Source organism: Paramisgurnus dabryanus, chromosome 16 (genome assembly GCF_030506205.2).
Source record: "Paramisgurnus dabryanus chromosome 16, PD_genome_1.1, whole genome shotgun sequence".
NCBI classification, from domain to species: domain Eukaryota; kingdom Metazoa; phylum Chordata; class Actinopteri; order Cypriniformes; family Cobitidae; genus Paramisgurnus; species Paramisgurnus dabryanus.
In genome coordinates, this window is record NC_133352.1 from 21,710,820 (window position 1) to 21,737,783 (window position 26,964).

General features: G+C 37.1%; 3 protein-coding genes across 5 annotated transcripts; 2 read left to right on the plus strand and 1 right to left on the minus strand.

The window, feature by feature from the left end:
* Positions 1-38: 38 nt before the first annotated feature.
* On the plus strand, positions 39-10,129 carry sytl4 (synaptotagmin-like 4). The gene is made up of 17 exons (XM_065272446.1): positions 39-195; positions 1,913-2,050; positions 3,599-3,814; positions 3,974-4,083; positions 4,305-4,410; positions 4,540-4,674; positions 4,751-4,850; positions 4,947-5,043; positions 5,162-5,262; positions 5,342-5,434; positions 5,553-5,731; positions 5,919-6,012; positions 8,223-8,384; positions 8,464-8,569; positions 8,749-8,857; positions 9,126-9,337; positions 9,546-10,129. The coding sequence occupies exons 2-17, from the start codon at positions 1,935-1,937 to the stop codon at positions 9,686-9,688; spliced, it is 2,079 nt and encodes a 692-aa protein (XP_065128518.1). The 5' UTR covers positions 39-195; positions 1,913-1,934; the 3' UTR covers positions 9,689-10,129.
* srpx2 (sushi-repeat containing protein X-linked 2) lies at positions 9,868-14,400 on the minus strand. Its single transcript, XM_065272465.2, has 10 exons — positions 13,925-14,400; positions 12,487-12,564; positions 12,226-12,417; positions 11,884-12,060; positions 11,658-11,781; positions 11,461-11,582; positions 11,209-11,388; positions 10,958-11,091; positions 10,757-10,878; positions 9,868-10,557 (listed from the first exon to the last, which is right to left on the minus strand). Exons 1-10 carry the CDS (start codon positions 13,992-13,994, stop codon positions 10,377-10,379), a joined length of 1,380 nt encoding a protein of 459 aa, XP_065128537.1. The 5' UTR covers positions 13,995-14,400; the 3' UTR covers positions 9,868-10,376.
* A 1,598-nt stretch (positions 14,401-15,998) lies between these two features.
* On the plus strand, positions 15,999-26,726 carry ssh3 (slingshot protein phosphatase 3). Of its 3 annotated transcripts, none has more exons than XM_065272503.2 (16): positions 15,999-16,191; positions 16,782-16,907; positions 17,771-17,808; positions 17,920-18,100; positions 18,988-19,103; positions 19,671-19,739; positions 20,115-20,180; positions 20,443-20,719; positions 21,260-21,388; positions 21,998-22,044; positions 22,128-22,274; positions 23,192-23,392; positions 24,020-24,197; positions 24,693-24,788; positions 24,988-25,077; positions 25,223-26,726. In XM_065272503.2, the coding sequence occupies exons 2-16, from the start codon at positions 16,860-16,862 to the stop codon at positions 25,391-25,393; spliced, it is 1,854 nt and encodes a 617-aa protein (XP_065128575.1). In that variant the 5' UTR covers positions 15,999-16,191; positions 16,782-16,859; the 3' UTR covers positions 25,394-26,726. The 3 variants fall into 3 exon arrangements, with proteins under 3 accessions (XP_065128575.1, XP_065128585.1, XP_065128593.1); XM_065272513.2 differs by having other exon boundaries at positions 16,785-16,907; XM_065272521.2 differs by having other exon boundaries at positions 16,001-16,191; positions 24,020-24,191.
* The last annotated feature ends 238 nt before the right edge of the window (positions 26,727-26,964 follow it).

The following is a 26,964-nucleotide window of genomic DNA, read 5'->3' on the forward strand; positions in this document are numbered from 1 at the left end:
GGAACAACGCGTTTGCCCATCGACTTCCCGGAGGAAACGCTGGCGTTTGCGCGCATCGTGAACGCGCACCTGTTCCGCGGTGTGGGCTGCAGTTACTGAAAAGTTTGCGTTTGTCCCTAGAGGAGCTTTATTGGACGAAGCGCAGAGTGTGCACGGAGGGAACAAGAGAAAGACTAGAAAAATCCTGCTTAACTGGTAAGTGTTTAACTACTAACTTTAGTTTAAAGTCTTTAATGTGAGAAGAACGTTTATGTTCTCTTTTAAGCACAATGCTTTCTTATGAGTTTCTTTAGTTGTATAACCTCGATATTTGCTTTATTAACTCGAGTGTGCACGTTTATCTTAAAGTAAACACAGGTGGTGTTTATTTGTCTGTATATTGCCTATTCGTTTGCTTCACATACATTTGAGTACATATTAATGCAATATCAAGACAACCTGCTGTTATAGTATTTAGTTAAATTAATAAATGTTGTGTTACTGTATGTTGTGTCCATACCTTACAACTACACAAAACGTTCAGGTATTTATCTGTAAAGCTGTGGGAAGGTCCGTTTATTATGGTGCTCACTTTAATCCTCTTCAGACATGTAAAGAATGAGGAAAAGTTTGTTTTGTTGGATACACACTAAGACCATTTTAATTGAAAGGCGTTTGAATGTTTGTCTTTTTCTCACACTTTTGCCACCATGACACTTTTTATGGCTCTGTTGAATCATATAAGTACATCATTTTAAACAAACTAGGTTTGCTAAGGATCTCCACCCATGGTTGTGTCCTCAAAGGGCGGCAACTCACTGCTCGTTGTTTTTCCTCTTTTCCTGATGGCATTCCAGTGCTCTGGCACTGTCACTGTTGCCCTTTAGCTATTTAATCCCAAAACCATCAATTTTATGAATTTACAGTCCACAATTTCAGTGGCATCAAATCAAAACATGGTTCTCATGCTCCCTGTCCCTCTCTTCCCACCATAACATTTAGCTTTTGTTTGTTTATTCTGTAAGAACATTAATCACATTCATTTTCTCTTTATAGACACTAAGCTAGATAATAGACACAAACTTTTGACTTTTATGTGGTTAAGCTATTAAATTGTAAATAATATAGTGTATGGGAATGGTTTAATGATTCCCAAATTAATGATTATTCTTTTTATGATGCTAATTGTTATGTTATTGAAGTATTGTGATAAATAATAAAGAAGATTTTTAATAAATGATAGTACGCACAGTTGACAGTACCCATTGAATTCCATCATGTTTGTTTTCAATGGTTACAATCAGCTGTGTGCTTACCATCATTTATCAAAATGTCTTCTTTTGTGTTCCATCAGAAAAAGAAATTCAACAACATTAGGAAGAGAAAATGGTAACAGAATTTTTATTTTTGGGTGGACTATCCCTTTAACACGTCTAGTCTGAGCTCTGTGTGGTAGATGCCAGGAGTGTTATTGACATTGCTAGTTGACTGATGTGCATGTTGAGCTGTATGTCTCATCTCTGTATTAATAAATCAACCCCTGCAGGGAGGTGTAAGGAGCACTGACATCCACACTTCAAGAAGGCATTGAGCAAGGTTGCTCTCTGTATTTGTCAGTACTACCCTGTCTTCAGGTCTCTACCCTTTTAACAAACAGCTGGGCCTTTCTTATTTGTGTAACTCTTTCGTTATATATATATATTCATCTATTCTCGCTATCTCCAAGAAGCAAAGGGCACATTCATGCTTTTGTATTATGATTTATTATTAGTAGTTCAATCGTGTCTCATTGCAGTAATTCACACTTATACTTTAAGAAGTACATTAACGCTCAGTACACAGCAAATTTCTATAATCTGCTTGTTGACTTAAGAAATAAACTGTTGACTTAATGCATACAGATCCATTTGCTTGTTTGTTTTTCGTTCCTTAGAAGCAGGATTTGACACCTGAGGATGGTACAGAACATGGAGATCGATGTGTCCTCACTGACGGAATCGGAGCAAAATCTGATACTGGAAGTCCTACGGCGGGACGATGAACTTAGACGCTTGGAGGAGTTCCGCGTGAAGTGAGTTATGTCACCCTGTTGTCCCACCAAGTGTTCATCAAGTAATAAAAATACTAGAACAGCTGATTTTCACTTCAACACACTACTATATTTTATAAACCCTTTATATTTTGGATTAAGGCAGCAAGCTCCTTTTTCAGCAGTATAACAGCACATCCAATATGTGCTGGTCCAAATTAAAATGTACTTTACACACGCACACAGTGTCCTCCATAAGTATTGGGACAGTAAAGACAAAATTGCTGTTTTTGCTGTTTATTCAAGAAATTTGTAAGATGAGTATTAGGCAAAAGTAAGACATAAAGAGTAATGTTGCCTTTAAGGTCCTGAAACTACGATCATGTCAAATATTGAAATCATATGGAAATTAACGATCATGTGATGTGAAATAAATATCAGTAAAGGTACTAAAATTATACAGGTACTTACTTCCGACTTACTTCCAAGCCTTCCATGCTGCACACCCACAAAAAAGTGTTTTAAAATAAAGGCTCAAAAACAGGGTAGTTGAAGCCTATTACTTACTGAATATGACGTTTTTTAGGTAAAAAAAAAAAAAAACATTTTAAATGTTATTAGTCGACCATAGAGAACAGTACAAAAAAAAAATAGTTCATGACCCATGTAAGTGTAATAATTAATATAATTTTCAAGAACCACTAATTAAAAAAAAAATTCAAAGTAGTTGTTGGGTAGTACTTTTCCACAAGGTAATATAATTAATGGGGGCTTCATGAATGTCTGTAACATAGTTTGGTTAAAATTCCTCAATGGTTGTGTAAAAAAAACACAATTTTGCCTTCAAAGACAACTCTGCTCACTGTGACCCAATTTGGTGCATGTCACTTTAAATGTTAATGCGGTTCCAGGCGCATACAAAGTTCTGCCATGGTAACCGGTGAGCATATGGGGATAGTTACTCTCACTTAAAGGAACACGCCCACATTTTGGGAATTTAGCTTATTCACTGTATCCCCCAGAGTTAGATAAGTCCATACATACCTTTCTCATCTCCGCGCCTGCTGTAACTCTGTCTGACGCAGCCCCACTAGCTTAACTTAGCACAAAGACTGGAAGTGAATGGCTCCAGCTAGCATACTGCTAGCATAATACTTGGTGTTTCAAATCTGTTTACATGACGATAGCGTACTTTTAGGGTTTGGGTATAATTTGGTATAATATAATTTCTATAAAATCAAACAGTACTAAAATCATACTCCGCACTGACTCGAAACGCCAAGTATTTAGACTTAGCCTGGGGATCGTAACCTTATGGATCTAAGCCAGAGTCAGAGCCAGAATAACAGGAGGATTCATCCACATAGGTTCAGCAAATAAGATTTTAACATGATGTTTATGAATGTTTAGTTAACTTAGAGATGCCTGATATAGTTTTTTTTTTTTTACAATATCTGATATGCAAATCATTTTCAACTAATTTTAGCCTGTGCCAGCAAAAACTTTAACTTGTTTCTTTTACCCCAAAGTCTAATAGTTCTCTATTAGACTGGGGAATCTAATAAATAATGATAATTTGTCTACTCATAGGAAGCTGAAAACTGAATTACTGGAAGTCAGAAGAAAGGGTGCCAAGCGTAGCAGTGGGACATACAGTGAACGCAGCTGCGGCCGCTGCCAGGAGTCCATGAGCTTTCTGACCAGCAACAGCAACCAGTGCAGGGCATGCAAGCATTTCGTTTGCCAAAAATGTCAAGCTGTTAGACCCAATGGATCTTGGGTGTGCACGGTGTGTGCCAAAGAGATGTGAGTGTGTACCCCATGATTCCTAGCTCTCCCCTGTTGGGTCTCAAACCATTTAAAAGCACTCCTATTCAGAGGCACATTGAACTGGAAAATGTGGGCCTTGCTTAATGGAAAAGGTTAATGTTTAACTGAACTTTGACTTCACTGTTTCCCCCCTAGCGATCTAAAGATGAGCACTGGAGACTGGTTCTACGATGAGAGAGTTAACCGCTTCTCTAAAGCTCCTGGACACGACTTAGTCCGAGTTTCCCTCAGGAAGAGGCCGGGAGGTAAGTACAGGAAGCCAGATAGTGGAAAGGGTGAGAAAATCTGTCAGGAAAACATAGTTACGTTTTTGGGAAAATTAGAGAGAAATTGGGAGGTAAGAAGTGGATTAATCCTGTGTTTAATTTAATTTCTAAGGAACTAAATTGATGCTGTCATTGTTTTTAGGTTTAATCATTATACACGGATGTGAAATTTCCCCTCCATATTTTTAAATCTCTTCTAGTTAATAAGCGTGAGACAGCCGGGGAATTGCTGTTAAGCAGAACTGAATTGAAAGCTGTGCCTGTCCCCAAACCTCGAATAAAGGATGTCGCGCTAGCAAGCAAGAGGTGTGTCATCATAGCTGAATCTAACAATTTGTGACCGTGTCTATGAAAACCAGGCTACAGTATATCAGCCATATTATACCAATATATTTGTTTTAGTGTTACTATACTGCATACTTGTTTTTCTTTTAGCTCACCTCGTCTGAAAAACAGGGGACTTGATGTTCACGAGCAACAACGCAGTGACACCGAATCAGCTGAGAAAGCCAGTTTGTGTAGCAACCGCACTGATACTGAATCATCACACAGTACTCCACTGATCCAGAGGTAAGGTTTTAGTCAGAGACACAAGGATCTACGACTACAGATGTAGAAATGTAATGCAAACCTCTGATTTGCATAGAAAAGGGGAAGTGACTGTTAAGGTTAGTCCAGCAGGCTCCACTGTTTCCAGTCTGGCAAACGCTGACAGCCCTGCACACTCCACCTCAGCCAATGAGACGGTTTGTTTTTATCTGTCATTCACCATGTTGTGTATTTTCTTTTTGTGTATCTGCCTCTATTCTTTTCCATGTTTAACCATTCTTTCCCTAAACAAGGCCTCTTTAATTCATCGCATAAGTGTCTGCCCTGACTCTCTACGTGACGTGGATGGGCTTTTCAAGAAAAGTGTCAGAAGAGTACACAAACTGTCAGGTGAAGTCCTATAACATGAATATTTTTCATATTTATTTCCATAGCCAGAGAACATACCTCTGCTTTTCATCCACACACATTTCAAGTTTATTAAAGTGCATGCACTGTTTCCTTATAGATATTAAGCCAGTCTCCACACTTGATTTGCGTGAAGATGGAACAAGAGGCGCTGTATCCTCAATGGGAGACAGGAGCAAGTCAGTTCCTGGCCTCAATGCTGTGAGTTTATTTCTCTTCGTGTTGTTTAAAATACAAATTGGATGGTGACCGTATTGATTTGACAAACATGTCTCATCAGGATGATGAGGAAGAGGATGAAGACATTGATAATTTGGTGAATATACACAAAAAGAAATTTGGTAATAGTTACGGAAGTCTGCATAGCTCAAAGGTAACCCCCTTAATACTCTTTTGTAGTAATAATAATAATAATAATGATAATAAATTAAATTAAATAAGTGAATGAATGAACCAAATAAACTATTTTGCAAATATGCCGGGCTTCACAGATGACTTCGGGCAGTTCAATGAGTGTGTACAGTGAAGCGGGAGACTATGACAGTGTGGAAGTGAGTGGAGAAATTGTCTTCTCTCTCTCCTATAATGATTCAAGTCAGAGTCTGACTATTCTGGTTCATGAGTGCAGAGGACTGGCTTACGCTGATGCAGCAAAAAAGAAATGCAACCCGTAAGTGGGCCTCCACACAGCTGATGCCAAAATAGTGATTTCCATGTGTTTTGCCGAGAAAGAGTCTTTGTAGGAGACTGTCGTAGGAGTTATTTTCCATTGCTGAATCATACCATTGGGTTCAGCTCAAATGAAATCACTCTGAAAGTTTGCTAAACTTAACTGAGACTGTGGTCACATATTGCAGGTATGTGAAGGCTTACCTCCTCCCAGACAAGAGCAAGAAGAAAACATCCATCAAACATAACACCAACAACCCCAGTTTCAAGGAAACACTGAAGGTATTGTTTTATTTCCTGTGAGATGGTCAGACTGGCTTGAGAATAGAGATTAGGAAAAACAATATTTTGAGCTACGTAATATTTGCATAAGATTCTGCATAATCTTCCACAGCTTAGAACAAGTAATTAATATTCACATTTAGCAGATGCTGTTGCATTTGGCAGACACTTTTATGCAAAGCGACATATACTGCATTACAATGTATACATTTTTGGGGGGTTTGAACCCATGAGCTTTTGGTCTACCACTGAGCTAAACAGGAACTTGCCTTTTTTAAACCATTGGTTCTCATTTTATAAAATACATTAATTTATCATAAATTTTGTGTAATTAAACCTCAACAATATTATGCAGTGCCCGAAAATAGTCCCCTGCCATTGTAAGTTACTAAGGGGACTATTTTCGGATCCTGCATAATATCATTGCACCTCCTGCAGCTGTTTTACAGCAGCAAAGTCCTTGATTATTACGCCAGAATAAGAGTATAGTTCCTAGCCATATCTGCCTAGAAAATCGCAACTTTTTATTTTTAGGTTGGTCTTAGTACAAAATGTAACTACAGAAGAGTCAAGTTTTAAATAGGAAAAATATCCAAACTCTTTGGTTATTTTTTAGCTCAATGCTAATGGTCTAATCAGATTCAATTGATTATGCTAAGCTATGCTAAAAGTGGTACCGCCAGATCCGGAGATTGGCTAAATGGATTCCAAAACGGTAAAAATCAAATGTTTAACTCTAGGGGAGCTGGAAAATTAGTATAATTTAAAAAAGTGGTGTCCACCTTTAAGTCATGAATTTTCTTTGGGGGGCCACAAAGGGATGCATCCTACACAAGGGTGTGCGCACATTGAAAAGTTTGATAATCTAAAGCAGGGGTTCTCAAAGTCCGGACTCCGGTCCGGATCCGGACCCGACGGCAACTTGATCCGGACCCGCGTCCACTTCATATTACAAGTGCATTAATTTCTATGTGATTGATTAAATGTGTGCATTTGCTATTTCTATGTGATTGATTAAATGTGTGCATTTGCTATTTTACAAATGCATATTAAACTTGTAAACCATTCGTTTAGTTTTTTTTTCTTTTTAGATTTAAGAGTATTCCTGGTCATAAAATAAAACGAGTTATTTAAAAATTTCCTGTGACGCTGTAGCCATCACACCCAGATATTATGCACAGCTACTTCATGTACTACGGCTTTTGATCAGTCCTTACCAATCACTGTTGGTTTGAGTCGTTTAAAACATGCTTTTAAAAAAGCACCACTCGTCAAACATAATCTTAAACATATTCTTTATTATCATGAAAATACCTGAAAAGGTTTGAAGAACAGTAATATAAATATATCCTTAAGCCATTTCCTGGAGCTCCGTGTGTCTGGTTCTTCGTCTGCAGCGCATATCAAGTTTCTGCCCGAGAGCGCCCCCTGGCTTTTGGATGTAGCGGCATTTCGTAGCGGTAATTCATTGAGAAGCATAGCAAGAATCATCAGCCAATTTATAGGTGCACCCCTAATTTTGGTCAGTGTCTCTGCCTACCAACCACACTTTTTTGCCATGGTTTATGCATATGATGGAGAACAAATTGTGCCATTTCTCTAATTAGGTTGCTCTGTATTTTGCACCTGATTACTTTTGGCATATTTCTTGTGTTTATTTTTTTTTTATTTACTTTAAATGCAAAATACACTTATGTTTTTCCCAAACTATTTGTGTTGATTTGTTATATAAACAAATGATTTACATAAAGTTTTTCCGGACCTTTAAAATTATGGGAATTCAGATTTGGACCTTTGAATGTAAACTTTGAGAACCCCTGATCTAAAGCAACTAACAAAACTGAAAATATAGTGATTTGTATTAGTTTTACTATAGGATACTAACTATTGAGCAATAATAGCGTTCTTTATATGCCATGCTTCAGAAGCTGTAAATTTAAACACTTCTTACTAAACTCCAATATAATGAGGATTATATTGACACTGATGGTAAGTACACTGTATTACTGAGTGACGATATCAAATATTTGTTTTTATGCTTGCCCTGTTTTAATCAGGAGTCAACAATGTGCAGTGCACACTTAACGCTAAACAAACTGGCCAAAGCACGCATATACTAGCATATTGGCCAAAGCAACCTCTAACTTCAAATAACATGATGCCCTATTAATTTTATGTTCATACACAATCTCTGTTCTCTTTTGTTTCAGTTTTCTATCAGCCGCACCCAGCTGCTGTCTCGCACACTACAACTCTCAGTTTGGCACAACGATCGGTTCGGCCGCAATGTTTTTCTGGGTGAGGTGGAGGTGCCAATAGAGAACCATGACATTGAATCTTCAAATGCAGAGTGTATGGCACTTAGAGGAAAGGTAAAGCTCTTGTAGTTTTTACTCTGTAGAGCTGATAAAAGTAACTTTTAAATGGTAATTTTTCTGTTCGTCTTTCTAGGCAGCCACAGCATCATCTCCCTTTGATCAATACAAAGGAGAGCTGGCTATTTCACTAAAGTATGTTACAGCCAAAAACACAAATGAGGAGAATCTTAAGGGGAAAGGTAAGGAAAACTAGTTAAATGTGTGTAGATTTATTACATTACTTTATGCTTGTTAGATTCCTATTTTATATAATTTTCTTGTAAAGCTGCTTTGAAACAATGCAACATTGCAAAAAGTGCTACATAAATAGATTAAGCAACAGTTTTACAAATCAAAATGATGTCTTTATATACTGAAGGTAAAAAGAACAAAGCGGAGGAGGGTGCTGAGCTACATGTCTTGATCAAAGAGGCCAAAAATCTGACTGTCATGAAATCTGGGGGCACAATTGATACCTTTGTGAAAGGGTTTGTAAATAGCTCATTTTTTGCTCATTTCAAGAATTTTTTATTATATGCTTTACAGTATAATTAGAATTGTTGCAGAGTTGGGAATGCCTGAATTTAAAAGACTCATCTATCCACATAATTTGGAGTACATTTATAAAAAAATATTATTTTACAGAAAACTTTGTGCTCCACAACTTTTATTTATATTTATTTATTTATTTATTTACTTATTTTATGATGTAATAATAGTGTTTAATAGGTTAAACTATTATTTCTATATCCTTAGGTATCTGCTGCCATCAAAAAATAAGAATACTTCAAAAAGAAAGACGCAGGTGGTAAAGAAGACATCAAACCCACATTATGACCAAATATTTGTGTACAAAGATTTGAGTCTGGAGCAGCTGAAGGACATGTGTCTAGAGCTCACCATCTGGGACAGAGAGACCATGTCTAGCAATGACTTCCTGGGAGGAGTCCGTCTCAGCCTGGGAGCAGGTTAAAGCAGATGTTTTGTAGATAATAGATGTGCTGTTTTAAATATTAATTTATGATTATTGTTCATCTTTATGAATGGATAACACTTTACAACTCTAGTGCTGACATTTACAGTCTGATTTCTTTTTATTGTACTGGTTTAAACTACTGAGCACATCAAATTTAAAAGCTTTCCATATTTTAAATAATCTGAAACTGATGCTTGCAGTGACTGTGAATGAAGGGAAGACGCAGTGGGTGGCAGATTCGACCGGTGAAGAGATTTCACTGTGGCAAAAGATGATGCAGTACCCTGACTCCTGGGCAGAGGGCACTCTTCCACTGCGCTCATCCATGGGAAGGGGCAAGTAAGGACATGGTCGATTACTCCAACCCCAGGGATCAAAGATGGGGGGTGATACACTCCAAAACACACAATGTTTTTATGTGTAGCTCTGCATGACACTAAACTTTTAAAGAAGGCATTTTAAGGTTCTTTTGTATTTTAACAGATTTAATGCAGATCAAAGAAAATGTGAAAATATACTGTATTGACACTGTAGATTCATTATATTTATTTTCTCCAGCAAACTGGGTGTTTTTAAATACAACATCATTTGAAATGTACGACACAGTAAATACTCAGTCATTACAATTTAAATGAGCACTTCATGTATGCCCCATATATTTTAGTTGATTTCTTACTGTGTAAAAAAAAGTTATTTTATGTCATCAGTTCAAAACTGTGAGCACGTTCTTGTTGGAGCTACTTAAAATAACCAGCATTTAATAAATATTCAATATTTTAAACAATCCTGTGACTAGATGATAGATTTTGAGCATTATAAACATGTTCACACAAAGATTTCCGCCTGCAGATTAAAACCTGATCATGTATACACAATGACTGCATGGTGTATATAACCATGACTCCATCCCTGACCGAGTTTGAGATGTGTTTTGCTCCTCCAGTCAGACATGAGTCTCTTACAGTAAACCACAACATCATCATGCCCCAAGAACCATGCCGGGAACTGATGTGGAATGTATCAGAAATAAGTTAGTCACAGAAGTCCCTGTTCATCTCCAACCTCTCTCGCTCCTCATCTGTAAGGAGGTAATCCTCTATGTACGAGTAGAGCTCATCTGAAGAGGTGGGGTTAATGTAGCGCTCCCGATCCACACCATATTCATCTAGCAGCACCATGGTGAAATATGCTGTAGAGATATGCAGCGCCTGTCTGTTACAAAAAAAAACAATCATTAATTCAATTGGAAACACACACATACAGTAGACCCCACCCGTAAGATCGTCATATGGATTTGATCAAAATATGGCCTGGTCTTGATCAGGAATTAGTCAGTATGCTGGAACACATGTTTGTTATATTGCAGTTGTCATCTGCCAGTATCACTGTTAAAACTGATACTGATAGTTACCTAAGATCCTCTATGACCTCAGGCTGTAGACGTTGTTCTTTAATGCGGCCCACTGCTCGAGGTGGAGTTCCTAACAGTTCAATAACTGTGACGTGTCGCAGATCTAGACCACACTCGGCCTTCTGTGTCAAAATCATACAATTGTGCATTGTTAATACTAAAACATTAGATATGTTTGTCTCTGTGAGGTATCTGACATACTTGCAGCATAATGTTCTGGTGCTTGTATCGTTGGTTAGCATTATCTGGAGTAGACACAACCAGAAGTTTTCTCTTCTCATAAAACTGGTCAAGCAGAGCACCGGCAGATCTGACGTCTGTATTTATGTTCATTACTGTGGAAAATTCACACATAATGCAACCATCAGAGAAAACAACAGACAATTGAAGCTGCTGTTAATGTAAAAATATTAACATGCATATTATTTAAAAACATAATAACTGATACTCACATACACACTCTGCTGCTTCATCAGACCAGCTACGGTTGAGCTGACAGACACGTGTTGAAAACCCCGTTCTCTCAAAGCCAGGATCACAGATGTATTCACAAACAGCCCCATAATTATTGCCATCAGATGAGCAGGTCAAAGAGCCATGCATGGGAGACTTTAACTTTGGACACCGTATCACTAAAGGACAGAAAATGGCAGTTCAAGTAAAAAAATCCAATAAGATGTTTTCATTCCCTTTCCTGAACTTACCTTCAACTTGCACAGTAAACTTGCAATTTGCTGTGTTGCGAGCCTGGTCGAAGGCTTTATATCGAATTAAATGCGTTCCTTCAGGAAAGTCTGATCCAGATTCTGGTCCATTTCGCAAGACCCTAATAAGAAATAAAAAACATTGAATAATTTCCCATTTTTAGTAGTGTGGCTTTTAAAAAATATGGCAGACATACGTTAGTGATCTGTCAGCGGTATCTCTGGCAATAGGGCGCTCCCAGGACACTGTGGCAAACAGTTTTCCTGGTTCGGCTACCTTCACTTTGGATAAAGGACATTTCAGTTTGGGAGGGTCATGATCTGAAAAAATGCAAAAATAGTTTAATTTGTAATACATTTTAACTAATTAATCACCAAATGATGTAAACATTTAAACTTGCATAGCCAAATAGATAATGTTACCTGCACAGGTGGGTTCTGCTCCACTCCATTTTCCATCTTCTTGGCATACACGGTAGCGATCTCCCTCAATCTGGTAGCCTTCCAAGCAGGTGTAGTCACACCTGGAGTCCATCAAAAAGCCACGCGTACAACTGTACATACCGTAGTCAATCAGAGGCAAAACATGGCAACGCACCTCTAAGAGATTCAGACATAATATAAACAGTAAAACACATGAACCATGTATAAATTACTTTTTGTACTTTGCAGCACCTGGCTAGTTACATGGCTTTTATAGATTAAAGGGCTTGCATCTATGACATGACCATTATGACACCATTCATTTGATTTAAGTAAACTTACTCCGACAGACAGCCGTTCCGGACCAACGGCGGCTGGGCCTGCATTGCACAGAAGAGCGTCCTAGCCGTTTATATCCTCGCTCACAGGACAGCAAACACGTTGTCCCAAGTGTGTTACGGTGGTTGCCACCTCGAGGGGAAGAGCAAGATAGCTCCCCATGGGACAGCTTTAGTGTGGGGCACCACTGTGGATCTAATAGAAAAAATACTTGTTGCATTTCACTTACTATAAAAAAATTTGTGAGCCATTATCATTACTTACGTTTGTAATCCAGCTCAGGGGTGTGATAAGTCTCCTCCTCATGTACTTCATTATTATCATGGTAAATTGCAGCGGAGCCTGTAAGCAAGCATCACAAAAAGTGACTTTGTAAGTCCTCATTAAACTTTGAAAAGATTCAAAGCATTCCAGCGGATCAAAACATTGGCCCGCATATCACAGCGAATCAGCTGGATCATCAGTGTCCTGTGGCCTCCGTGGTGGAGCAACGGATCATGACCACCCTGTTTTATTTTCCATGAAGCACAACCACCATCATAAATTCTTTCCTCTCACACACGTTTTCCACTTTCACATACATAAACCTATTTAAAGCTCTTTCTTGAAGTGTATAGTCTATAATTGTGTGAGTTTTCAAAGGTGTTCAAATAAAGCAACATAATGTTTCATAAGAAAATATAAGAAGATTGTTAAGCCAAACAACCAAACTGTTTCAAGTTAAATATGTCAAGAGCTTCCAAGTTTCATTTGCATCACTTATAATCTATTGGAATTACTGAATTATTCTTGAGATGCTTACACCAAATGATAAAAAAGCCTTGGTTCATTTCTGACTAGATTCTCTAAAACTAAGCAGATTAAAAAGTGACTCCAAGTCGTGGATGAATGGAAAAGAAAAAGTGTCTACGATTCATACTTGATGCTGACTATAAAGTTGTAATTAACTGTGACTCAACATCCATCAGTCAAAACAAAACTGCACTGATCTGCCCTAATATGTAGCTGTTCTCGAAGGGTTAATGTTCCAATTTTATTGTATGACGAAAACATTGTATTCAATTTCACAACTTGTTAATGCAGTATGGACGCTTAAAGTCAAGTCTTGACTGGACCTTTTAACCATTTGTGCATTTGCTTTTGTATAATATACGCATTCATGACAGGCTACATACTGTAATTGGCTTCCTCTTAAAGGTCACATTAGGGCACTGTCACAGCTGGCGAGCTCACGTCAATAATTTACTGGTTGTTTAAAGACTTTGATGTTCACTTTAAAAGTAAGCATAATTTGTTAAACTTGCGAGGTTAAAACAATTTATGGTGCCGCTTACTATATTTGTGTCTGGAAAACTTTTACAGATAATTTAAGTCTAAATTCACTTTAATTTACATGTTTTCAGGGACATTAACGACTGCAGGGCCACTGAATGCTATTAAAGGTTTTTGTAAATTATTATTAATCAATATCACACAAAACAGCTTAACCACATTTTATCAATCGTTTCTAAATGGATAAATAGAATATTATTCTTGACTAAATACTTATTTTAATGCAAAAATAAACTCAAGTCATGGTTATATAAACTTTTACTGATGCAACTTAAAAATGTGTTCTGTACACAAACACAGCAAAAGTCGTTTTGTTCAATCAGATAAATGTTATTGTCATATAAAGTAAAAGAAAATGAAGACATCTTACCCTCAGTGGTATATCCCACAGTGCGATATATGATGGACAATTCAACAAGTAGAATATGTAGTTTTATCATTGCAGGTTATGTCAGGCTGATATGAAGTGTTGATAGCAGCTTTAAATGCAGCTGTGGGTATGTTGGTAAGTCAATAAAGATCGTACGGATGACTAGCCCCTGATAGTGTTCAAAAGAAGTGAATGCGCAGTCATAAAGCAACTGGCGTCTCTAGCAAAATCTGAGCGCGAATTTCTTCCACTAGTGGGACTTTTCAAGCCTTGGGAGAGAGAGGGAGAAGCAGGGTCTGAGCACTTGGACGCATGGTGGCGTTGTTGATGCATAAACATATTCTGACTGTTAACAAGTATGATCAAAGAAAACATAGAAAGTTGCTTAATGAAAGCTTGACAGATAAATCATATTAAACGGTAAGTTAGGACAGCAGATACGACCGACAGTATTGTATTAAAGTGATAGTTACATTTACAAACTTGTTATAAACGAGTGACAACCAGGTCTATACCTGTAAATTTAAGGACCCATATTCAATTATTGTCGTGATGTGCAAACAGAAACGCACCGAACAACTGCAACGTGAAATCAATGCAACAGAACGAAAGCACAACAAACACACTCATGCCAGCGCTCCCACAGAGGGAGACGTTTGAGTGGGCGGGTCTGGGGTCGAATGTGGGCGGACCCCGCTAATAGGAGGAACTGCTAAAAGTATCGGATACAGTGGTGCGTGCGTCTGCGTTTTTGCTTCCGAAATGGCAGCAACAAAGTTGCTTTTGCTACCAAGAATGATATGTATTTTATTGGTGGGTTTAAAAATCGATTAGTTTTTATGCAGCGTGCAATATTTTTTGCGCAACAAACATGCTTATTTTCACCAAGCAGTGCTGTTTGGGGTAAACCAAAGCTTTGACTGGACGTGTTTATCAAATAAGGCAATTGAAAAAAAAAAATCCGGTGTTAAGTCGCCATCTTGATAATTACCTTCGTCACTTTAACTAAAAATAGAACAGTGACGAAAATTAAAAGGCTTTAGACAGCACAGTCACTGTTGTACATTGTTGTATGGACTGGACAATTGTAGAGTCACACCTCTTATGGTTGTCAGTAAATTTTACATACCAAGCAAATGAGAAATGGCAACCACTTGAAAACATGACCAAAAACTTACTACAGTTTACTATCTAAGTGTAGCCTACTACAGTATTTCATTGTTTGTTTGTTTAAGATAACCTCATCTGTGTCATATAAATGACAGCATTAAAAACCTTATGACGTTTACCTTATGAATCACAGTTCACAGTTAATGTCATGAATCTTCTTCATATTTATTTATCTGTTCTATATCTGCAACAAACTGCAGAAACACACCTTCCCATTGCTGATCTGATCACTGATCCACTTATCAAATTGCTGTCTGTTTGAAAGCCTTTGGTGTTGTCTTGTTTAAACTAACACTAACTATTGAGTTCATCAAAATGTCTTGAAATTACACTGTTACAGCAGGTAATCCTTTGAACACCAAAGCCATTGAGTGATGATGGTTTTCAAACCCATGAATGCTGAGCACAATAGCAGTGGTTCTTTGTCTAAAACTGTCATGTTGTTGTTATAGCTGGGAAACTATTCAATTAATCAAATTCTTGATTATGTCGACTATAAGTTCACAAATTACCTGTTATAAGGTAAATGTGTACATGTGGCTCAATAACAATAAATCCCAGTGCATGAAACAAATGACCCTTTTTGTTTTTCTTGATATTTAGGTAAATTAGATATGAAGGTTATACGTTTAAAGTTAATAATTGTAATTGATTGCAAGAAGATTATATGGTAATATAGTTGTATAATATTGTATTTCTACGTAATATTTATATATGAAGCAATGCCCACCTGATTATAAATAGGCAAAACTCAACTGTTTTTTGAGTTAAGACGTAAATTTCCATATCTTTTATTTCTCTTAAAACAATGTAGGATATTTTTGTTATGTGTTATAAAATACTGATCAATGAATATTTATGTCCCTGTCTCTTTAATACATTACTCCCGATCCGCCTCTTCCATTTAAGGGCACATTTACTTTTCTCGGCCGAGAATAAGTCTTCCTGGTTTCAAGTATAGTAACTGCCTTCCCCTTTAAATGTATTTGGATCAGCGTAAAAGTTGTGGACGGAGTACTCGTATAACTTTGATATCTGGATGAAAATCACACAAGGAGGAGATTCTTATATTTTCGCAGTTTTTCCCCGCGGATCAGGTAAGCCAGCTGTCCATTTTTAGTACGCCCTTCTTAGCTTTTCTTGAGGAACTGGCAATGCACAGCATCGAGTCGTGTTTTGGGTTGAAACACGGCTGCGCTTTAGGAGCTACATAATCATTAAACATCAAAGCCTAAAGACATAACATAAACATTAGGTGTGTGGTGTACTCTCTTTAAAGATTTTTCGTGAAACAGAGAGGAACAGATGTTTGTTATACCGACAGCGGTGTGTCGTGAAATACTTGCGCTCTTATATGAAGACTGTACCATGATGACGTGCAAGCGACGTTACTACTGTACAATTACAATTTCATCCACATTTAAAACGTGGAGCAGAAATGATGACGTTTCAGGGCGTCTGAAATCGGAGAAGCGCATTAATATGATTTGGCCAAGAAATGCACGGCATGTCTCCATCTTAGTGCACCATTTAAGTCCAGATTTAGATTAGAGAAATGCGGATTTATTAAATGACTCGGGAGTGTAGCTATTTAAGCGAACCTGTTGTTGTTGTTGTTGTTTTGACACTAGACCTGCGTCGGACGTTGTAATAACATTGTATCACTGTGTGTCGTTGTTTTTCTCAGTAGTAGCATACTTGAGGAGACACTACTGAGCTGCTGTGACTCGTCTGCCGGTGTATATGCAGGATAAGCGGTTGTGGGATGGCTTTGCTGACCTTGCACAGAGCACCGTCTATTTGCACAACACCGGTGAGTTTCGCGTATTAAAATGCAACAGAAAATACATTACAGATATGTGTTAGTTTCATTTCCCCACACTCTAATTCACCCTATTCACCCTCCTTTTGTATGTCCGGTTAGTCTACACCTCTCGTCTTGTTTTTTATGTCAACAAATGCATGTATGCTAAGCGGGGATATCTTTTTGATAGCATATCAAAAGTTTCTAGCTGTGAACCTATTTTTTTCTTAGTTCTAATGTTTGTTCGGGTATGCATTTGTTATATAACACAAGATACCTTTTCACCCATAAACCCAACACGCTTTGTAGTATCTTCTTCTAGAAGCAGAGCTTTAACCTTAATCCTCATTGGCCCTCCTCTCCACCCTCTCTCTTCTCTTTCTACCTGTCTTTGTCTGGACACGTCAGTCACATAACAGGTAATGTTACTGTCTCTCGTTTCGTTCCATATAAGCACAGATAACAGGCTACTTGCTATCCTTCTCTAGGTCTTCCTCTGCTGTTTCGTCTCTGTTACCCATTATCATCTTCAGTGTGAGCTTCCTCTTTGTCATATCTTACTGTCACAACATTGTTTAGTCAGAAGCCTTGTCATTCTGTGTCTTGGTTTCAGTTTTTTATCAGTTTCCCACCATCACTAGTTCAGAGCGAGTTATTATATGTGAGCTGGGTTGATATAGGAGATCCACAGGAGTCAAACGGCATCTGTTGATGTCCGTTTAATATTAAGTTAAGCCTGCACGGTGTATCAGATAATCGGTTTGCTATAAATCATTCACTCGTTTTAGCATCACTGTTCTCCAGCAGCTCCTAATATTACACTATCACTTTAGTTTGTATATAATCTGTTTTTATGTACTTGGATTTTTTAGGATGAATTAATCCCAAGACGAGGAATACTACAGAAAAGGTGATTGACTGTAATGCATCTTTAATTAAGCCTGTGTGCGTGCGTATTGTTGTATATAGTGTTTCCTGCAGGAATGCTTAACTGATTAATCTTTCATTTCACACACACCAGAGAAAGTTTCGCACTGGTTAAGGGGGCAGTGCTTCTGCTGGAAGATAGAGAGGGAGAGGAGGGAGTACATGAAGAAACCATACCCCTTCTACTAGGTCCTATACACAGACCATCTGACACTCAGTGCAGACATTTGCAAGCAATGCTTTCGTTACTGCGACCAGAGGACACAGTGAAACTGGTTAGGATCCCCAACTTTATTTTTATATATCATTACACTGCGCTTCCAAGACTTAAGGTCATATGCTGTCAGAAATAATAGTAAAAGCTGTCACTGGTGCGGTTGCCTTTCAGAAAGTACACCTTTTATTGTGCATATTTATACCTCAAAGGTACAAATGTTTACCAAATACGAGGAACTTTTTGTCCCAGTGACAGTTTTAGGACTACTTTTTCTAAGTGTACAATGTGATTTCCATGTATTAGAAATTAATAAAATATTTAAAAAGGCATGGAAAGTCATATGAATATCCATAGTGATTTTCATATAATATTGTTATGTATGCGCTCTACAGAGTGTTTTTTTTTTAACAAACAACTTAAACGTTGTGGAAATATACTCATGAAAAGGTGTTAGATCCCTGTATGCTTTTCTTACACTGTCCACAATGAATACCTGTTATATTTGTACAAACCATACACTGTTTATTGTCTTATTTATGGAAGTGTTTAAACTTACCGTGCCTACTTTCTTCCATGCATGTGTCTGCGTACTTAAAGGGATAGTTCATCCAAAAATAAAAATTTTGTCATCATTAACTCACCCTCATGTTGTTTAATACCTGTATACATTTCTTTCTTTTGTTGAACACAAAAGAAGATATTTGATAAATGATGGTAAGCACACAGTTGATGGTACCCATTGACTTCCATAGTATTTGTTTTTCCTACTATGAAAGTCAATAAGTACTATTAACTGTGTGCCTACCATAATTAATGAAAATATCTTCTTAATCTTACATAATTTTCATTTTTGGGTGAACTATCCTATTAATGACAGTGTTCTTACATTTCATATATCACTGTCATTTATCTAATGTATTAAACATATTTCTCTCTCTCCCTCAGGCTGTACGTTTAGAGTCAGTGAGCCCAGTTAGACTCAGATATTTGCTCATAGTTGGCACACTTGACAATAAACAAGAAAGTTTATTACTTGGCATGGATTTCCCGGGATTAAACAGGTATTGCGTCTTCAAAAAGTAATACTGTCTAGTAATTAACTTTGAGAGACAGGATATTCATGCTCAGCTTTTTATTAGGACAGCGTTCCTAGAGCTCATTGTGTAACAGACGTAATGGGTACTGTTCCCAGAAAGTTATATCACATTCTATTGCTGATTTCGATTATGAATATATATATATATATATATATATATATATATATATATATATATATATATATATATGATAAATGAATAAGCTTAAATGTCTTACTTTGCCATTTGACCAGTAATTTAGCCTAAATATATTTTTTGCAAACATGAACAAATCCAGTTTATAATCCATTTCTTATATGTATAAGCTCACATATCTTATGTATTATGCATATTTATATATTTCTAAGTATTAAACCGTACCGGTCAAGATGACTGGCAGTATTCGGATTTCATTTGGTTGCTATCTGGGTATAGCATGTATAGGAATGTTGTAGGCAACCAATCAAAATCAGGCATTCCATATTGTGACTATTACATTTCTATAAGGAATAAATATTTTCTCACTCTTTCTCTCTATTTTCTCCTGCTCAGTGATGAATGCACTATTGGCCTGGTCTTGCCAATATGGAGTGACACACAGGTTTTCCTGGATGGAGATGGGTAAGAGCATTCTGGCCAAAAATAATTTAAGGCATTGATCTTTAAAGTTTAATTTTCACAAAAGTGTTTTATGTTGTTAAGAAGCTTGTGAAGTGATGGCTTTAATTCTTGGGAAAATAGGGAACAGGTATTTGAGTCATCAGCCACTTAGACGGTTAACATTGAGCAACAGTTTACATTGAGTGCTATTGTTTTAGGGTGAATATTGGGCATTTGACACTTTTGATCGGCACAATTATATTCTTAGCTCAATTTGGTCAATTAAAATGAAATTGTAAGTAAAATGTAAATGCTGTTTCAAAAAACATCTATTTGTTTAACTTTGTAAATGGTCAAAGTTCTGCTTTTCTTACAGTTGAGTTTGTTGTCTTGTAGAGGTTTCAGTGTGACATCTGCAGAAGTGACACGAATCTTCAAGCCTGTGTCCATTCAGACGATGTGGTAAGCTTTAAAGGAGGAAATGCAGAAGACACAATCTTACCCTTATTTCCTCAGCCTACAACAAAAATGCTTGGTTGTCATACATTTTCGTTATTTTGTTAAATAAAAAGAGTTTACTACCCTTAACTATTTTTACTGTGATCTTAGGTTAGCAATCCAACGCTTTATTTTAGACATTTATGAAAAGCCTCTGAATCAGCTTTGTGGCTGTTTGTGGTTTGCCTGTTCACAATTTACTGTACCATGTCGCACTTTGCACAAGGTCCGTGCTGCAGGCGCTGCATGGCTGCTGTGAACGTGCTGTGCGTGGAGCTGTCATCCCTGGCTGTGGACTGGAGTGGGCACAACATTACAAGCAGCAAATAGAGTCTGACCAGATCTGCATTAATGAATGGGGGGCCATGACTGGCCTGGAGTCAGTCAGAAAGAGCAAGGGAGGAAGTTACGCGTCTAATCGGGAGTCAGTGGAGAAGGAGATCAAAGCTCAGTTGAGAGAAATTATGAGGACTGAGGATTTGGAAAATATTACCTCAAAACAGGTAAAGCAAAAGTATAAAGACACAATAAAAACTGACCCCATTTTCTGACCCCAAATATATGCATCTGTGCGTTGTATTCTGTTTTTTACAGTCCACTTAGCTCTATTTTTCCAGTGAATATTGTTGATTATTTAGAACATACATGATGTCATAGCCAAGATGATTTCCTGATGATAAGGAAAAGTTGTGTAGTGTTTTATTCTAAAAGAGCATTATCCTCTGGCTTATCATGTTTTTATGCGATGGCATAAAAGTTATAATAGTTATTCAGAAGCATCGAGACACACCCTTTCAATCTCACCTGCTGTAGATAAACTTCCTTTGACATGACTAGGCTTGTTGTCGTATTCAGAATATATTCGTGAAATGAATGTATAGTACAATACAATTTAGACAGCAACTCCCGTCCCATCCATTCAACAATAAGGAGTGTGCCTTAATGTAAAACAATTGTATATAAAAGATATTCATGAGATTTAGAAGGATACATTGAAAACATCAAGACAAGTTATGACTACAGACATCTTGCTCTGTTTGTAGGTGCGAACAGCTCTGGAGGCTAGTACAGGCTTGGACATGAAAGACTACAAAGAGTATATTGACAATGAGATGATGGTCACTATGGCGCAGATGGACAAACCTTCCAAAATTTTGGATTACCTTTACTTGGTTAGTGGTGACGTTTGTGTTCTTTTGCATCTACAGTATTAACATAGAGTGCCGCAGTGATGACATATTTTTGTAGGCTAACCCAGGAGTTACCGGGACACTGGTTCCCTCGCAAAAAAAAAAACACATTTATTTTTCCCATAGACTTTTGGATTATTGCAAAAAATAAGCTCTGTGTTTCGCAAAAGTATATGACACTTACACGTTTTGTCTTCAAAACAAGTCAGTCTTCAAAATTCATACAATTTTGGCTTTTTTATTTCTAGTAGATGCATTTAAACTTCAAAATTCATAACATTTGTATTAATTTGTGAAGATTAATGTCTAAGGGGTGGTTTCCCGTACATGGATTAGACTAAAATAAATGTAAGAGCTGTCCAAACTGAAAACAACTTGCACCGACATATCTTAAAATACCTCAGTGCCCTATGTTTTTCACAGACCTTGTTTTTGTGATAATCCAAAAGTCCATTGGACAAATGTATTGGCTTTTTAGCGAGGGAACCAGTGTCCAACTAACTTTCAGGACTGGCCTACTAAAATACGTCATCGCTGTGGCATTCTGTTGGGTGAATATACAGTAATTTGTTTGTCTTTCTTCCTTTAAAGGGTTCAGAATGGAATGCTGCCAACTTTGAAGAGCTACGGAAGAACAAGTATTAAGATTAATGTATTATATCATATTGCATTAATCATATTCACATATTAAAATGCATTATATTTCATTTTATTTTTATAGTGTGGGCTACATCCTGAATGTTACCATGGAGATTGACAACTTTTTCCCAGAATCCTTCACCTATATGAACATTAGAGTTTATGATGTAGAGTCAACCGACCTGCTCCCACACTGGAAAAACACATACATGTTCATCAATGAAGCAAGGTACACACAAACATACACATATAGTAGATATGTGTGGTTTACAGAGACTAAACTGAACAGACTGTATATTCTATTCCTTGACCTTTTCACTAAACGTAACTCTCACAGAAAACTTTTTTTAATAATAATTTACTATATATTTAAAGGGACACTCCACTTTTTTTTTAAATGCTAATCTTCCAGCTCTCCTAGAGTTAAACATTTGATTTTTTTCCGTTTTGGAATCCATTCAGCTGATCTCTGGGTCTGGTGCTTTTAGCATAGTTTAGCCTAATCCATTGAATCTGATTAGACCATTAGCATCACGCTAACAAAACCCAAGGAGTTTGGATATTTTTCCAATTTAAAACTTGACTCTTCTGTAGTTGCATCTTGTACAAAGACCGACAGAAAATTAAAAGTTGTGATTTTCTAGGCAGATATGGCTAGGAACTATACTCTCATTCCAGCGTAATAATCAAGGACTTTGCTGCTGTAACATGGCTGCAACAGGCGTAGTGATATTACGCACTGCCCAAAAATAGTCCCCTGCCATTGAAAGTTAGTAAGGGGACTTCTTTCGGCTGCTGCGTAACATCATTGCACCTCCTGCAGCCTAGTTTTAAGTAGGAAAAATATCCAAACTCTTTGGTTATTTTAGCGCGATGCCAATGGTCTAATCAGATTCAATGGATTATGCTAAGCTATGCTACAAGTGCTAGCGCCAGACCCGTCGATCAGCTGAATGTATTCCAAAAAGGTAAAAATCAAATGTTTAACTCTAGGGGAGCTGGAAAATGAGCATATTATCAAAAAAAGTGGAATGTCCCTTTAAGGGATAGTTCACCCCAGAGTGAAATTTTTGTCATTAATTACTCAAACTTGTATCTCCATCATATGCTAATGTTTTTTGTCATTGTTTCATATTAATGATACAGGAAAAATGGACAGGCCGTACTGGTGCATTGTAAGATGGGCGTATCTCGCTCTGCCTCCACTGTTATTGCTTTCCTAATGAAACAGCAGGGCTGGAGTTTAGAGCAGGCACTTAACCACGTCAGGGAACGACGGCCTATAGTGCACCCAAACGAAAGTTTCTTCAAGCAGCTGCAAACGTACAGTGGCATCCTAAATGCCAGGTGAGTTGTGTTCTCTAAACAGTTTTGTACTGAAATCAAATACAACTTAAAGGGGACATATTATGAGATTTTTTTAAAGATGAAAACTAAGTCTAAAATAGGTCTGAGCAAAAGTGTGCCGTTTTGGGTGTGTCATTTAAAATGCAAATGAGCGGATGAAGTGCAACCACTGATCACAATGATGGTGGTTTGTTGCAATTGAAACTCAATTGTGCTGTGAAATATTTTATCTCTCTCTTTCTCTCCATACTAAATGGTTGTGCTGTGGTTGGATAGTGCAGATAAAGGGGGCGGTATTACCTTATTCTGACATCACAATAAGGGCCAAATTACAATGACCTATTTTTCACATGCTTGCAGAAAATGGTTTACCAAAACTAAGTTATTGGGTTGATCTTTTTAATATTTTCTAGGTTGATAGAAGCACTGGGGACACAATTATAGCACTTAAACATGGAAAAAGTCAGATTTTCATAATATGTCCCCTTTAAACCATGTATATATCAAAAATGATATATATAGCACGACATATTCTCTGTACATGTGGATACACATTCAGTAAAAAGTATGATAGTGTTACATTCCAAACAAGACTTTGAGCCAGAGTCTTTAAATGTCTTTTTTTAGCAAGCAGCGCCACAGCGCACTCTGGAGGAGGAAATCTAAATCAGAACCCCGGCAGCCATCTGTCCACATTGCTCCAGCCACAGAAAGTCAAAATGAACAAAAAGAGGAAGAGGAGGAAGGACTGGAAAGTCCAGAAGAAGAAGAAAGCACCAGCGAGGAGGAGGAACGCGATGTAAGGGTAAAATCTAGATAATCTGGGACATTTTATATCTATCAATAATTTTCATCAAAATATCACACTATTTATCACATAACAGAACTAGAATAACAGAACATGTCCTATGATTGCGCAAAATGCATGCACTTTAAAAATTAGGAGTCTCACAATGTCCCAGATTATACTAATACATCCTTAAGAGGCCGTTCACATAAGATATGGTTTTGCATGAACAAATATGTATTTATGTAAATGTTAGACATTACCATTATACTTTTCTGGTATTTTTCAGCCTTGAGCTGGAGGGGCAGTATTTTCGAAAAGCCATTTTAAAATATTTTATTATCTCGTTTCGTTACTGTACATTGCCCTCAATATGTTTTTGCCGAACACAAGAACTTGTTCTGTGGATAGCCCAATACATAACTGCCATCTGATGATTTTTCTGTAAACTCTTATAATGTCTTACTTCATATAGCATCTGCCAGACATTCAATATTGATTTCTTCTTTTTAGGTCTTTGATGAGCGTATGGAGGACAGTTTTTCTGAGTCATCTGAGGCAGATACAGCCACATCCAACCCAATTATAAATATACAGGAAAGTGATAAGGTTAGATCAGTCAGCTTCATCTTATTCGTTTATTTGTAACTAGATTTAAAAGAATTAACAATTTTGGAATTACTTAGCAGTTGAAATGTGGTTGAAAATATGTTACATTTTAGACCATTACAGAGCATATGTGTAATTTCAAGATGGAGGATACCAAAATGATTGATAAAATACATTTCTATTACACTTTTTATCCAAGATTTCATCAAGTCCAAGCAGAAGTGGAAGGATGGATCTGTTTTCTCTTATGCAGTCTATTCAGCTCGATGATGAGGGGCTTGATAAAGAGGTGAGAGAAAAAGAAAGCTTGGGAGAGCAAGTCTGGTTTATTTGTAAGGCTGCAGAGCTGAATTAGTTTGTTAGCTTTTTTGGTTTCTTGAAAAAAAAACACTGCACTAGCCAAATAAATAACTGAAGAGTTTAAATTAATTTAGATGGCTATTGCTCAGAGGAATTCCCCAGCACAACGAAGGAGGAGTCATGGACGAAGAGCTCTGGCCCATCAAAAAGCTCATGTAGATGTTTCACCTGAACCAAGCAGCAGACAGGCACAGATCAAAAGCCAGGACGAAGTGAATACACCTGCTTTTAAAGACTCCTTATAAAAACAGAGCGGATGGAAAATGGGTTAAAAGGTGAGAAAACGAAACACAAACTGGGATACTACAATATTGGACAATCTTGCACACCAACCTAATTCCGCTGTATTCCAAGTTCTTAATGGGAATAAAACAGAACAAGATTAGGAAAATTCAGCTTCTCTGATATGATGGTTGATATAATAAAGCCTAATATTGAGGCTTGACTGTGGACGGTCAGAACGCACAAAGCACATTGTTACATTTCATTGCAACAAATATCTCACTTTTCTCGCCCAAAACCCATAAACTCATTCCAGATTGTTTTAAACATATAACCATAATTTTTAGTTGGTAACACTTTATTTTACGGTGTCTTTGTTACACATGTTACATGTAATTATTATAGTAATAATAGTTAATTATGCATAATTACATGCAACTAATCCTAAACCAAACCCGAATCCTAACCCCAACCCTACAGTAAGTACATGTTATTGAAGATTATTACTTAGTACTTAAATACATAATTACAATGTAACAGTGACGCCTTAAAATAAAGTGTAACCTTTTAGTTTCTATCAATCACCCCATGTTAAGTAAGTATAGATACAAGAACTGTTTTTTAGAGATTCAAAATGTGCCTTTTGTATTTTCCATATTCTTTGCACCTTCACACTGAGCCACATTCGGTTTACTCCACAGATTTTAAGGATATTAAAGGAAGTAGAGTGTTTCCTTGGCTGTCTTAAAAGAGATTCCTCTCTTAAAGCATTATTGTTATGTATTTTTAATAAATGAATAATGAGCGTGACTTCTCCATTACCGGTGAGCTCTCTCATTTTAGGAGACCTATGCAATAATTTACTTCTCTTTATAGCTGTCTCTTCTCCGTGAATGTGAAGCTTCCTTGGCTTTGTGTTGTCTGTTAGGGTTATATATTATTTAACATGTGTAATATGCAGGAGATAAAACCTGAGAAGAGTATTTTTTTCTTATCAATGTGCCACATTGTTGTGATTTACTGTATAAGTGGTCTGTGCTGTCCCATAATCATTCGCATGCCACACTTATGTTGGTTCAGTGCCTTTAGTTTAGAGACCAAAATAACCACATTGTTGGTTTTAATGTATTTGCAGTTAACTAACACAATTTTAATGTAAAACACGTCCTTTGCTTTTTAAGTGATGGTTTGTTTCCTTTTAAGCACCCACGTGTGATGTCTCATTTTAGTATCAGACTGTATGCATGCTTTATGTACTGTAATGTATGTAAACCTGTCTTTTTGAAGCATGTGTCCTGAGTGTGTGTGTTTAAAGTATATACAAGTAATATCTGCTGTAAAACATTTTTGTTGAAATGTGTGTACTGTTCTTGCACAAAGTGCCAATCTTGTGAAACCAAAGTTGTGTTGTTGAATGTTAGTATCAAGCAACCCTGATTCAGAGTTGTTTTCCACTCAAGAACAAATGTGTTAATGCGTATTATTGGTAAATGATCAATGGAGCCCATAATCATGGCTGATTTTTCAGCTGTACCTGATGTATAATGTGCCATGCCTTATCAACATCAGTAACCATGATGTTTTTTCCAGTGTT